The sequence below is a fragment of the Lithobates pipiens genome, unplaced genomic scaffold (genome assembly GCF_037356315.1).
Source record: "Lithobates pipiens isolate NorthernLeopardFrog02 unplaced genomic scaffold, aLitPip1_a1.2 Scaffold_1, whole genome shotgun sequence".
NCBI lineage: Eukaryota > Metazoa > Chordata > Amphibia > Anura > Ranidae > Lithobates > Lithobates pipiens.
The window spans coordinates 2269676-2283537 of NW_027507685.1; the positions used below are offsets into that span (position 1 = coordinate 2269676).

At 43.3% G+C, this 13862-nt stretch overlaps 1 protein-coding gene across 1 annotated transcript in view; it reads left to right on the forward strand.

Annotated features, from left to right (window-relative positions):
- Positions 1–13862, forward strand: part of ZDHHC15 (zDHHC palmitoyltransferase 15) — a 77341-nt gene that overhangs the window by 58453 nt on the left and 5026 nt on the right. The window contains exons 9-11 of the mRNA XM_077465650.1: positions 5692–5818; positions 6627–6736; positions 10545–10625. Coding sequence (XP_077321776.1) covers positions 5692–5818; positions 6627–6736; positions 10545–10588 — 281 coding nt within the window. The 3' untranslated portion in view covers positions 10589–10625. The remainder of the gene's footprint in view (positions 1–5691; positions 5819–6626; positions 6737–10544; positions 10626–13862) is intronic.

Below are 13862 nucleotides of genomic sequence, written 5' to 3' on the forward strand. Positions count from 1 at the left end.
AATCAGGGGAGTTACCACTGAACTTGAAAGCCCCCGATTCTTTATAATGTGGGCTTCAATAGACAAACTGTTTAAATTTAGTGATTGTAAGGCAGGATAGAATACCGGCCCTTTTGCGAAAGCAACTTTGGACTAGACAGAAGAGTCCGCGGTTTCCCTACTGCCAACCTTACGATCTCTGCATACCAGGATCTTCGGGCCATGCCGGGCTGTTAGTATTATCGGCTTCCCTTCCACATACGTAGAATCTGCACATGCGTGGAAGCAGCTAAACTGGAAGGAACTATACGCATAAATCAGTAAAAAACTGATCCCACGGGGTCACTAACTCATCTATCCCATATGCGAGTGGATCCCTAACTCTTGACACAAAGATGTCCAACTTCTTGTTTAACCTGAACACCCAAAAATCTTATCTGGTCAGAAAAAAGTCTAGGTGCAGAGGTCTTTCTCCCAGCAACAATTGTTGACGGCTCCAGAGAGCCGCCTGTCAAGTCTCCATTTCACGAAATTAAGATTGTTGATAGGTAAGGTGCAAGCTCCTCTGCCCACACCAGAACATGGCCCACTTCCTCTGGCTGCGTGAGTTCTAGTGCCTCCTTGGTAAATGAAGAATAACCACTGATGTGGCATTGTCTGATTGTACCCTGAGAGAACAATCCTGCAATTTTATGACCAAAAAAAAAATACCACAGAGGTGATCGAATACCACCAAAAGAAAGCTCTATTTGTGGGTGAAAAAAAATTATAAAAAATGTGGGTACAGTGTTTTATGACCGCGCAATTGTCATTCAAAGTGCATCAGTGCTGAAAATTGGTCTGGACAGGAGTGGGGTTTAAGTGCCCAGTAAGCATGTGGTTAAGAGATCCTGTGACTTGTGATCACACGTTCTTATGTGATCAAAAAAATAAGCATGTTTTGTTTTAAAAAAAAAATGGCCAGACATGCATTTTGTACACACATGACCATGTATCTTTATGCAACCTGTTTGTTTAAGCAGCAACTTAGCGTTTCAGCAGCAACTGTGCGATCCAGCCACTGTGTATTTCAGCATCTGTGCATGTTAGCCACTGAGTGATTTTAGCAACTGTACATATCAGCATCTGTGCATACTAGCAACTAAGTATATCAGCATCTATGTGTATTTAGCAACTGTGCGATTTTAGCAAGTCTGTAAGCAAGCAGCTGCTCAACTGCAGTTGGTCCTATACTTATACCTGTAGGATACCAAGCACATATGCACTATGCTCAAACCTTTCAAACATGTATTATAAGAACATGCATTTTAAAACTACAAGCGCGTATATTATGCTGTTTGTGCCCTCAAGCAGACAATGACACTTTTAAAGTGAACTGCTAATCCAGGGGTGTATATACTACTTACAGCATGTAGATGCCCCATGGATAGGCAGAAAATATGCAGCATGTAATCATGACTTGCCTGTACTGGTTCCCAAGCTGGCACTCACACACAGCCCACTGTTCTGTCTCCGAGCCTGTCCGACCTGTCGGCACATGGTAATTGCTGCCCTTCTTCCTGCCTACAATAGGCTAGGAGCATCTGCGCCCTCTAGTGTCTGGCCTAGATATCTCTGAGCCTGAAAGCCCACGACGGTTCAAAATGTGGATTTCAATAGCCAAACTGTTAAAGAGGAAGTAAATCCGGATGCGATTACCTTTTAACGGTGTTGGTGTGTTCGTCCAAATTTTTTGCCTGTTCGCAAGTTCTGGTGCGAGCCGAACCTGGGCGGGGGGGGGGGTTGGGGTTGGCTCATCCCTATTCAGATCTACTGTGATTATAGTTGCTGCCCTGGAATTATTATGCAGCCCAGATGGCAGGTTCCCTTTAGTGACATGGGCAAAGGCTTGCATCCTTTTAAAAAAAAGATGCACACAAATGGGACATGACAATAACTGTGCACCTACTTTTCCTACCATCCCTCCTATACAGCGTTTGTAGATGTCCTATAATAGCTGCATCATTTTCCAGCTCCTAAATATTACCTCCCCCCTTCCCCTTGCTTCTTTGAAAGCATGCCAGTTATGAGTCTGTATATCCCTTCTAGTCTTTCTGTGACTGCTATCTTGCATTTCTGTGCTTGTAAACAGCAGAAATACCACTAATATTATAATGGTATGTTGCTGTGGCAACCCACTCGGTGATTTCTCAAACTCCTGAGTAATTATGAGCCTTTTATTGAGGGGGGTTATTGCTTAATTAGGAACATTCTGTGTGCAGCGGCTGAGATTGCTTTGCACAGTATTTTCTAGGTTGTGCATAACTAGTAAGCATTATCCCACACTCTTGAAGGACCCCCGCTTGTCTGCAGCAGTGTTCTGCAGTACGGTGTGTTACTAGGCCTCTTGGGCAACAAAACCGGATTACTGATTGACTCATTGACAGGAATACAAGGTGAAAGGCGTGAGAGGGTGGAATGAAGCATTAGAACACAGAGGTAAAATTCAGTGTGCATATATAAGATGTGTGTGTGTGTATATATATATATATATATATATATGTGTGTGTGTGTGTGTGTGTATATATATATATATATATATATATATATATATATATATATATATATATATATATATGTGTGTGTGTGTATATATAAATTTTGCTCATAAGTTTACATACCCTGGCAGAATTTGATTTCTTGGCCATTTTTCAGAGAATATGCATGATAACACAAAAACATTTCTTTCACTCATGGTTAGTGTTTGGTTGGCCATTTATTATCAGTCAACTGTGTTTACTCTTTTTTAAATCATCGCAACAGAAACTACCCAAATGACCCTGATCAAAAGTTTACATACCCTGGTGATTTGGGCCTGATAACATGCACACAAGTTGATAAAGGGGTTTGAATGGCTATAAAAGGGTAACCACCCTCACCTGTGATTTGTTTGCTTGTAAAGTGTGTGTGTGTGTGTGTGTGTGTGTGTATGTATGTATGTATGTATGTGTGTGTGTGTGTATATGTATAATATATGTATAATATATATATATATATATATATATATATATATATATATATATATATATATATATATATATATATATATATATATATATATATATATATATATATATATATATATATATACACACATACATACATACATACATACATACATACATACATACATACATACATACATACATACATACATACATATATATATATATATATATATATATATATATATATATATATATATATGTATGTATGTATGTATGTGTGTATATATATATATATATATATATATATATATACAAAGGTCAATGAGTTTCTGGACTCATGACAGACCGTTGCATGTTTCATCCAGTGCCGTCCTGACATTTCTAGATTTTGAGTCATGGGGAAAGCAAAAGAATTGTCAAAGGATCTGCGGGGAAAGGTAGTTGAACTGTACAAAACAGGAAAGGGATAAAAAAAGATATCCAAGGAATTTAGAAAGCCAATCAGCAGTGTTCAAACTCTAATCAAGAAATGGAAAATAAAGAGTTCTGTTGAAACCAAACCATGGTCAGGTAGACCAACTGAAATTTCAGCCACAACTGCCAGGAAAATTGTTCAGGATGCGAAGAAACACCCACAAATCACTTCAGGTGAAATACAGGACTCTCTGAAAACATGTGGTGTGGCTGTTTCAAGATGCACAATAAGGAGGCACTTGAAGAAAGATGGGCTGCATGGTCGAGTCACCAGAAGAAAGCCATTACTACGCAAATGCCACAAAGTATCCCGCTTACAATATGCCAAATGGCACAGAGACAAGCCTCAAAACTTCTGGCACAAAGTCATTTGGAGTGATGAGACCAAAATTTAGCTTATTGGCCACAACCATAAACGCTACATTTGGAGAGGAGTCAACAAGATCTATGATGAAAGGTACACCATTCCTACTGTGAAACAGGTGAATCGCTGATGTTTTGGGGATGTGTGAGCTACAAAGACGCATGAAATGTGGTCAAAATCGATGGCAAAATAAATGGAGTATGTTGTCAAAAAAAATACTGGAGGAACATTTGCATTCATCAGCCAGGAAGCTGTGTGTAGGACGTACTTGCACATTCCAACATGACAATGATCCAAAACACAAGGCCAAGTCAATCTGTCATTTTCTACAGCAGAATAAAGTGAAGCTTCTGGAGTGGCCATCTCAGTCTTCTGACCTCAATATCGTTGAGCCCCTCTGGGGAGATCTCAAAAGTGCAGTTCATGCAAGACATCCCAAGAATTTACAGGAACTGGAGGCTTTTTGCCAGGAGGAATGGGCAGCTTTACCATCTGAGAGGATAAAGAGCCTCATCCACAAATGCCACAAAAGACTTCAAGTAGTCATTGATGTAAGGGGGGCAATACATGGTATTAAGAACTGGGGTATGTGAACTTTTGATCAAGGTAATTTGGGGAGTTTCTGTTTATGATTTAAAAAAAAGTAAACACAGTTAATTGACAATAAATGGCTTCAACCAAACACTAACCATGAGTGAAAAAAGTTTGTGTTCTCATTCATATTCTCTGAAAAATGGTCAGGAAATCATAAATTCTGCCAGGGTGTGTAAACTTATGAGCACAACTCTGTGTGTGTATACAGCGGTTTAACAGGGCAGGTTCCACCCAGAACAGGCCTCGCCATGGTCGACCAAAGAAGTTGCGTGCACGTGCTCAGCATCCTATGCAGAGGTTGTCTTTGGGAAATAGATTATCAGCGCAGACCCCTCCGTCGTCAGGAGATCTGCTCTTGTCGGTGCCAATAGAGGCCAAATAAGCCAATAAATGGCACTTCCTGCTTACTATGTGACCAGCTGTGATTGGACATAGCTGATCATATGGTTAAGAGCCTATGTCATAGACTCTTTATCAAGATTGGAGATGTGGTGTGTCAGTGACACACCATACCACCGGCTCATCCCACTAGATGTCATGAGGCCCGGTCAGGATAACTTAACCACTTTGCAGCTGTCATTCTGCTATATGGTGGGTGGGAAGTGGTTAAATTCATAGTTCAGTGGTGGTCAACTTGAAAATTACATAGGGCCACAAATGGGACCCCCGACGCTTCCAGAAGGCTGCACAATAGCAGCGCATTTTTGCATCTCAACGCCCAAAAATGTCTGTGTTTTGCAGTGTATCGCAATACACACTGAAGAAGTTGGGAGTACAATAATCCCCATCAATTGGTGTCAGTGAATGTATTCATAACGCATAGCAATAATATCCACCGGCACTGGTGTTGGTGATATTCACCCCCACCCTTCTCCCTACATTCCTCCCTCCAAGTCAGTGGTCACTGGCAGTGAAAGTAAATCCCAACCCCCCCCCCCCCCCCCCCTGTGATCATGGCACTAAAAGTTCAAGCCCATCCCTTCGCACCCACAGTACAATATCTCCTTCAATGCCAGGTAATAGAACACATGAAGGAACGATTCAGCGACCAACACCCCACTTCAATTCTACTGTCCATATGGTGCCCAATAGTCTGTCGGCTGCATGTAAAGGGTCAATGAGCCATGTGTTGGGCAACAGTAATATACAGTAGTTAATTGTAACAGATTTAGATTTGATTGAATCTTTTCTTTTTATATAGTCTAAAATAAAATGGGAATTGTATGAGCTGAGAAAGATATTTTGTAGCAATATTTGTAATAACTGCCTTGTCCTTTTTCTTACCTTCTATAGAGGCCTTCTCAACCCCAGTGTTTAACAGTGGTCCTGATAAAAATGGCTTCCACCTGGGCATTAGAAAGAACTTGGATCAAGTGTTTGGGAAACAGAAAAATCTTTGGTTAATTCCTCTCTTTACAAGGTAGGCTAAGCGGTTTTTGCATATTTTTTTTTTTTTTTTTATATTTTATGGTGGTGTTGGTCAGCTTACATGGTATAAGGTGCCTGACATGTGGACCCTAACATGCCCAAGGGGCTGCACGTAATCCTCCAGTGTGCGAGTGTGTGTGCACATGTAAAAGCCTAACCCTAGGGGTACAGATTTTGCCAAAATTGGTAATTCTGCAGTCATTTTATTCATATTCCTGGGTCTCCTGTATCCTGTTCTTAAATTTTGTGGAAATTAAGAGGTGTACATTTCCAGGGTTTGGCAGGGATTTGTTTAGTTGCAATAAATTTGAAATGTGGAGGAAAAACTTGACTTTTCAGGCACATATAAAAAAAAAAGTAACACAATTCCTTTATACATATCAAAATACACACTGATCCGACAATACAGAAACGCAACGAAAGGATAAAAAAGTGTACAGAGGACCCATTGGTTAACCCAGAGAGAGAAAGTGGGGTATTAGTATTGGATCAAGAAAACCTCCACATGTGACATGGGTTACTGGGATGTTCATGAGTCCTGGTGATTAAAAAACAATTTTTTTTTTTTTTTTTTTTTTATATATTAAATATCTAACAACAAAAAAAGGAAAATAAAGGGAAAAAAAGGCCGCTTTGTGGAGGGAAGATGAAAGACAACGTTATAATTTAGGTTGATGATCTGCTTTGAGTTAAAATCGATGAGAAGAAATACATGAGTAACTTGTGTTTTCATGTTTCCTCTGCATTGTATTATTTACATCACTATACGCTGTGCTGTGTATTTGTTTTCTTTTTCTTAGTATTGGAGATGGACTATCCTTTCCAATGAGAACAGTTTCAGAATCTCAAAACCCTTTGCTGTCTAGAGAGGATCAGTGGGATGATGATGGTACAGATGAAGAAAATCCAGGTGAGGCTTTCAAAACACAGACGTAGCTTAGAATTGTATCAGGTAGTTGGGGGGATTCTCTAAGGGTCCTTTCACACGGGGCGGATCAGTTCTGATCCGCCCCGTGGATGTCCGTTTGCTCAGCAGGGATCACTCCGCCGATCCCCGCTGAGCAGGGAGATGACAGGTCTGTCTCTGCACACTGCGCAGGGACGGATCTGTCACAGCGCCGCTCTCCCCTATGGGAGATCGGATGACGACGGACCGCAGTGCCCGTCGTCATCCGATCCGATCCGCAGACGGATGGAAAAATAGCTTTTTCCTCCGTTACACTTTTTCGGATCGGAGCGGGTCGGATGTCAGCGGACATGTCACCGCTGACATCCGACGCTCCATAGACCTCTATGGAGCACCCGTTCAGGTCCGCCTGAAAAACTGACAGGCGGGCCTGAACGGGACATCAGTGTGAAAGAGGCCTTAGACAGTGGTCATCAACCCTGTCCTCAGGGCCCACTAACAGGCCAGGTTTTATGCATCCCCTTGGGAAGATGCAGATTGGAATACGGCAATCACTGAGCAGCAAATGATATCACCTGTGATGCATTTCAGTTATCTTGCAAACCTGGCCTGTTAGTGGGCCCTGAGGAGAGAGTTGATGACCACTGCTCTAAGATGTCTGTTCTTAACATAGAAATGTCAAGCTAGATGGTCATACCGCATATTTTTACATTGCTAGGAATTGTAATCTCTTAATACACTACAAGACACAGGCAGATTCAGAGACAACTGGGTTATAGGCAAGTACCTTCAGGTTGGACACTGGCAAAAGAAACGGCAAGGAACCCCCTATAACTCCTCCCACTCCCAGAAAGCCTCAGTTTATCGCTTGTCTTTAGGTATCGGGTGTCTTCTCTACACTCTAGTGGGGATTTTATTTTCTCAGTCACACTTACTGAATTCTTCAGTCAAAATGTGTTGCTCTGTTATGACTGCGACTGGCATCTTATACCATTTCCAAATTAGTTCCCCTGAGTGAGAGCTTCAGGGACCATATCCTTATCCCACCAGAGAAAATGTATGCTGACCTGTAAAGTTACTTTGTGAACGTAATCCTTCATTAGGGACCTGCCTTGGCATGTATTGCTGCATGCTGGGTTAGCTGCAGGCTGCTATACAGGTCCAGAGCAGAGGTGATCTGTACCAATGTGACCCAGTCCTTGAAGGCCCCCTTGCTGTTGGGGTATGACCTTCTAAACTGGATGAAACTGGTTTTAGAAAGGGTTAATGACTGCTCTTCCCTGTGCGGAAGTGAATGCCCTGCCCTGGTGGGGTAACACTCCATTCCTCTCACTTACAGTGGGGCATGTCCACGCTGACCTCCTAATCATCCTCCTTTTCTTCTTCCAATGAGTATGAGTAGTAGGGTCTCTCAAGGCCAATAACTACCGCTCAGGCACAGGTGCAGACAGCCCTAGGCAGTCTTGCTACCCTCTAAGGATCTTGGTCACTTGTGTATACTGAGCATGTATCGGACAGCGCAGTGACCATTTTAGCACTCTGCTTATTCACCACATGAGCAATAAAGCTTCCAGAGGGCGACTGCATATTGTGAAGAGCACATCTGTGTAGTCAGACACTGGGGGACATAGTGTTTTTTTTTTTACCCCTTCATCACCTCCTAGGCCACAGTGAGTATCCTATACAGGAGACACTCATCACTTTTTATGGAGGAACACGGGAGAGGGCGTGGTCTTTGGATACCAGTGGAGCTGCATGAGCTGCACTGACCCATCCTGGGGATTCAGCCACTGACAGTTTGCCAAGTTGTTCCCCCTCCCCCTCCTTGGACGTATCCATTGCCCTTTCAGGTGCTCCATAGGTCTCATGCCTCTGCGAGAAGGACTTTGCAATTTCTATGTCTACGCTTATCAGACAGATTGTGGATCTTATTCAGTCCGTGGGCCATCAACATCATGAAAGACTCCTGCTCCCCTCTCCATTCGTTTTCTTTCCTGAAGCTTGGTCAGGACACACAAATCTTATATCCATAAACATACTGTGATATCATCAGATGGGTTGGATAGGGTTCAGAGTTGCTGTAGCACAACAGAGTTCACCCTGCAGAAGTGCTTGTGGGTGTGTGAGGAAGATAAAGAGGATAGTGAGAAGGTTAGAAAAGTGAAAGGAAGCTGAGAAAACCAGATAAGGGGGAGTAGGGGAGAAAGGGTGGAGGGGGACGACCAACCACTCCAGGAGCTCTGCTCTGCCTGGGGACATCAACCGCAAGGACAAGCAACCCCCTCAAGGTCAGGGTTCCTTGGGCAATCAGGTTGTGGGGCTCTCCAGCGTAACCCACGGCTCCCACAGTAAATTGTATATTTCAAGAGTGTTGTTTAGGGAGGCTGTCAAGTACTCCATCCTTTTAACATCTCTGATCCTGGAGTGCAGTTCAAACAGTGTGTGGGGGGGGGTTGTTCCTTCCTTTTCCACTTAAAGCGGAGGTCCACCCTAAAATGGACCTCCGCTCATCGGAATCCCCCCCCCCCCTCCGGCGCCACAATCGGCACCTTTCAGGGGGGAGGGGGGTGCAGTTACCTGGATAATCCAGGTAACTGCACCCACTTCCGGGCTAGCTCTCTGCGGAAAGGGGCGTACGTTACGCCCCTTTCCGCAAGCACCCGCCCCCTTCAGCAAGTGCCCCGCTGCCTGCTGGGAAACACACAGCTCCCAGAGGCAGCGGGGACCGTCCGGATTGCGCCGCGCGGCTCGCGCATGCGCAGTAGGGAACCGGGAAATGAAGCCGAAAGGCTCCATTTCCTGATTCCCATACCCAAGATGGCGGCGGCAGGACCCGACAGACGAGCGAGCGATCGGCTTCGGGTGCCGACATCGCGGGCGCGCTGGACAGGTAAGTGTCACTATTTAAAAGTCAGCAGCTGCAGTATTTGTAGCTGCTGGCTTTTAAAAAAAAAAAAAAAAACGCGGAGTCCCGGTGGACTCCCGCTTTCAGGGCCACCAAGCATATCGCTACAGTTAGCACCTTAGACAGTTTGGAAAAAGAGGAGGGGGGTGGGAGGCCCAGAAGAAAAGTTTTAAGGATTAAGGACACCCAGGAACCAAGGATGGAGTGAAGTAAAGAGTGCACCATTCCCCAATAGGGGATGATTAGAGGGCAGGTCCAGTAGATCTGATATAGCTTCCCTTTATCGTTAGCACAAAGCCAACAGCGGGAATCGGCAGAGGGGTATATGGAGCAGGTCTGGGGTTTGGTACCAGTGGAGTAAAATCTTGCATTGATTTTCTTTATAGGGTGTAGAGATGGAGCTCTTGGAGGCCCAAGAAATGGATTTTAAAGATAAGGACACAGGCCACCCTTCCCTTTCTGGTGCCCTTATTGCTTGCTTAAAGAACTGAGAGTGGGAGGGGGTTATATGGAAACCTTTGCAGTCTTTTTGCTAGTGTCCAATCACCTCAACATACCTGCCTATATCCCAGTCTTCTCTAAATCTTCTTGTGTCCTGTCTTGTACTGTACTTAAAGAAATCGATTTTACAGGTAATGCAAAAAAAAATCAAATTTTGCCCAAAAACATAGTCCGAAAAATCCCATAAAATGACCTATTTCAATCCACCGAAATCTGATATAGCTAGAGGTTTAATTCACCCACATGTTTTTATAAATCTCTCTAAAAAGATCTTTGTATTGGAAAATTGTACTGCAAAAAAGGTAGTGAATGCCCCAAGGGGACACTACCTCTAAAACGGCAAATTTTTGAAGAAGGCCTATTTGTTCCGAAAAATCAGCTGTTTTGTATCCTTTTGTACTTCAGGTCCTCATGAGACTTCACACATAGCCATAGAAATGGACACATAGTTACTGGCACATTTGAAGCTGAAAATGCAAAGATGAGGTATGTATGTTATATTACACTGGCAGCGTCAAATCTGGGTTTATATGCTTTTAGAGGACATTTCCAAACACATAAATACAAGTAGTAATTTCTCATTAGTATCATTAAACGTTAAAATTCCAACCGTTTAGCTGCATTTCGGGGAAATAGAAAACAGAAACGCTCAACGCGGCTAAACTCACTTCAAAGCGGGAACATCTAAAGACCGAAAACTGTGAACTGGGAAGCCTAGAAGTTGTTTTATACTTCAAATGCCTGTGTAGGAATCATTGAGTTTGTCATATGTGAAGAATATGGTATTATTATTATTATGATTATTATTATTATTTTTTTATCACCATGTGCTATTGCTAAAATGTCTCTGTATGCCATTCTGTAATCCTTCAAGGTAAAGTAGATGTCTTTACCCTCTATCCACCAGGTATGTATGCTTGTAGTTGGAAAAGTCAATACAACTTTTCTGTTAAAAAATACATAATACTTTCCAGATAACTTCTCCAGCGTTTAGAAACGCTAAAAACAAGAGTAGAAGTGTGAACAAAGTGAAAGCATGCCTATTGCGTCACAAAATGCTCGGGAATCGCTGTGCTCCAAAACCACTATCCCGCCCACAGCTCCAATCCACGCATGCAGAGGAGAACGCCAAAATAAAGAAAAATGCTAAATGAGTTCTGGGTATATGTGGCCAAAAGCAATAAGAAGGAATATAACACAGATGGATGGAAAACTAAATGTGTGGATAACTTCTAAGCATCTACAATACCACAGTCGTAAAACGCATAATACACTTAAAAGGCAACAAGGCGTCCAGCGCTGAATCACACTAATGCTAAACACTGGTCTGACGCTTTCTTTGGGGGCTAGGGACATTCTGTGCGGCTAGGCACCGCCCTCACTCCTTCCTCACGGGATTTGACTGACACAGTAGGAGCCAATGGCTCCCGCTGCTCTCAGTAAAGCGCTTGAATGCAGAAAAAGAGCAGAGCGGGGGGCTGCTGGCAAGGAGCGTAGTGGATTGAGGGAGGTGTTGGGTAAGTGTTTTGGGAAGGGGGGAGCAGAGGCACAGACAGTGGATGTTTTTAAAAAACAATTTGTAATTAGTTTTTTTTATTATATGTGGTTTAAAGGCACTATAAAAGCACTTTGTTGTATTGCTGGGGTTGTTCCCGGGTGATCACTCTCTTGGGACACCCATAGTATCCTTGTATAGTTAGGTGAATTAGGGCACTATAAGGCACTTTAGTTATTGTATGGTAGGGGTGTCTCGGGGTAAATGCCAATCTGGAACACCCATAGTATACATTTTGTTTTCACACCTCGTGGGTATTGTAAGACACTTTAATTCTTTAAATATCTGATATCGGTGCAGAGGCCAGTGACCTGGGTGGCACCAATACACCTCCCTGGTTCACATCTTACACTATTGGATTAATATGTTATGAGGGGGTATTTTTTTTAGTCAAGTAAGTTTTTATGAGCAAGGCATTTAAACAAAAATTAACCAAAAGTTAAATTTAGCGCAACCCACGTTATACACACAATGGATGTTTTTGTTTTCTTTTTGTTCGTTTTTTCCTTAATGCAGAGAAAGCATTAACTGCCTTTAGTACCTTCCAGTCCATGAATCAAGCCGCCTGAGGTTTTACCACAATGGTGTGCAAGAGAGGAGAAAAAGAACATCCCTGTCTAATGCCCCTGGCACGTAGAAAATCATCAGATGTCCACCCATTGACACACATTCTGGCCATGGGAGAAGCTTAGAGAAGTTAAAGCCATTTAATAAATCAAAGACCAAAGCCGTATAATGTTTGCCACAGGTAGCCACATTCCACAGAATCAAATCAAAGTTTTATGTTAAGTGGACAGGAATAGGGAAAAATAAACTACTAATGAGGACACTGGTTTCCAATGACAGCTGTCCAAAAGGCACTTTCCTTAAAGGGGTTGTAAAGTCAGAAGATTTTTTTTCTCTTAATGCAGTCTATGCATTAAGATAAAAAGCCTTCTGTGTGCAGCAGCCCCCCAAATACTTACCTGAGCCCCCCTCTAGATCCAGCGATGTTGTACAAGGCTCTTGGCTGGCTGGGACTCCCCTCCTCATTGTCTGAGACCACAGCGCCACTCCCATTGCTGTTCATCAAAGTCAGTCAGCCAATGAGGAGAGACAGGGGGTGGTGTGGGGCCCCGGTTTCCGTGTCTGAATGGACACAGGGAGCCGTGGCTTGGCTCGGGTGCCCCCATAGCAAGCTGCTTGCTGTGGGGACACTCAACAGGAGGGAAGGGTCAGCAGTGCCAGAGAGGGACCCGAGAGGATGAAGATCCGGGCTGCTCTGTGCAAATCCACTGCACAGAGCAGGTAAGTATAACATGCTTGTGTTTTTTTTTTTTGTTTTGTTTAGGTAACAATGAGACTTTCTAATGACTTAAACCACTTGCCGACCGCCTGACTCTGATATACATCAGTAGAAGGGCTCGTACATGCAAACTAACCTACCTGTACATTGCCCTTTAAGAGGCGGCCTGCGGGCGCACCCGCGGCAAGCTCTGTAAGTCGGGTCGTGGGTCCCGCGGACTCTATGTCCGCGGGGGTACCCGCAATCGCCTCACTGAGAGGAAGAATGGGGAGATGCCAATGTAAACAAGCATCTCCCCGTTCTGCCTAGTGACAGTGTCGCAGATCTCTGCTCCCTGTGATCGGGAGCAGAGATCGGCGACATGTAACACGTAGCCACGCCCCACACAATTAGAATCACTCCCCAGGACATAACCCCTACACTGCCCCCTAGTGGTTAACCCCTTCACTGCCAGTGTCATTTACACCGGAATCGGTGCATTTGTATAGCACTGATTGCTGTATAAATGACAATGGTCCCAAAAATGTGTCAAAAATGTCCGATGCGTCCGCCATAATGTCGCAGTCACGATAAAAAAAAACGCAGATCGCCGCCATTACTAGTGAAAATAAATTAATAAAAATGCCATAAAACGATCCCCTATTTTGTAAACGCTATAACTTTTGCGCAAACCAATCAATAAACGCTTATTGCGATTTCTTTTTTTTTTTTTTTTTTACCAAAAATATGTAGAAGAATACGTATCGGCCTAAACTGAGGGGGAAAATTGTCGCTATTTTTTTGTTTATAGCGCAAAAAATAAAAATCGCAGAGGTGGTCAAATACCACCAAAAGAAAGCTCTATTTGTGGGGGAAAAAAAAGACGTAAATTTTGTTTGGGAGC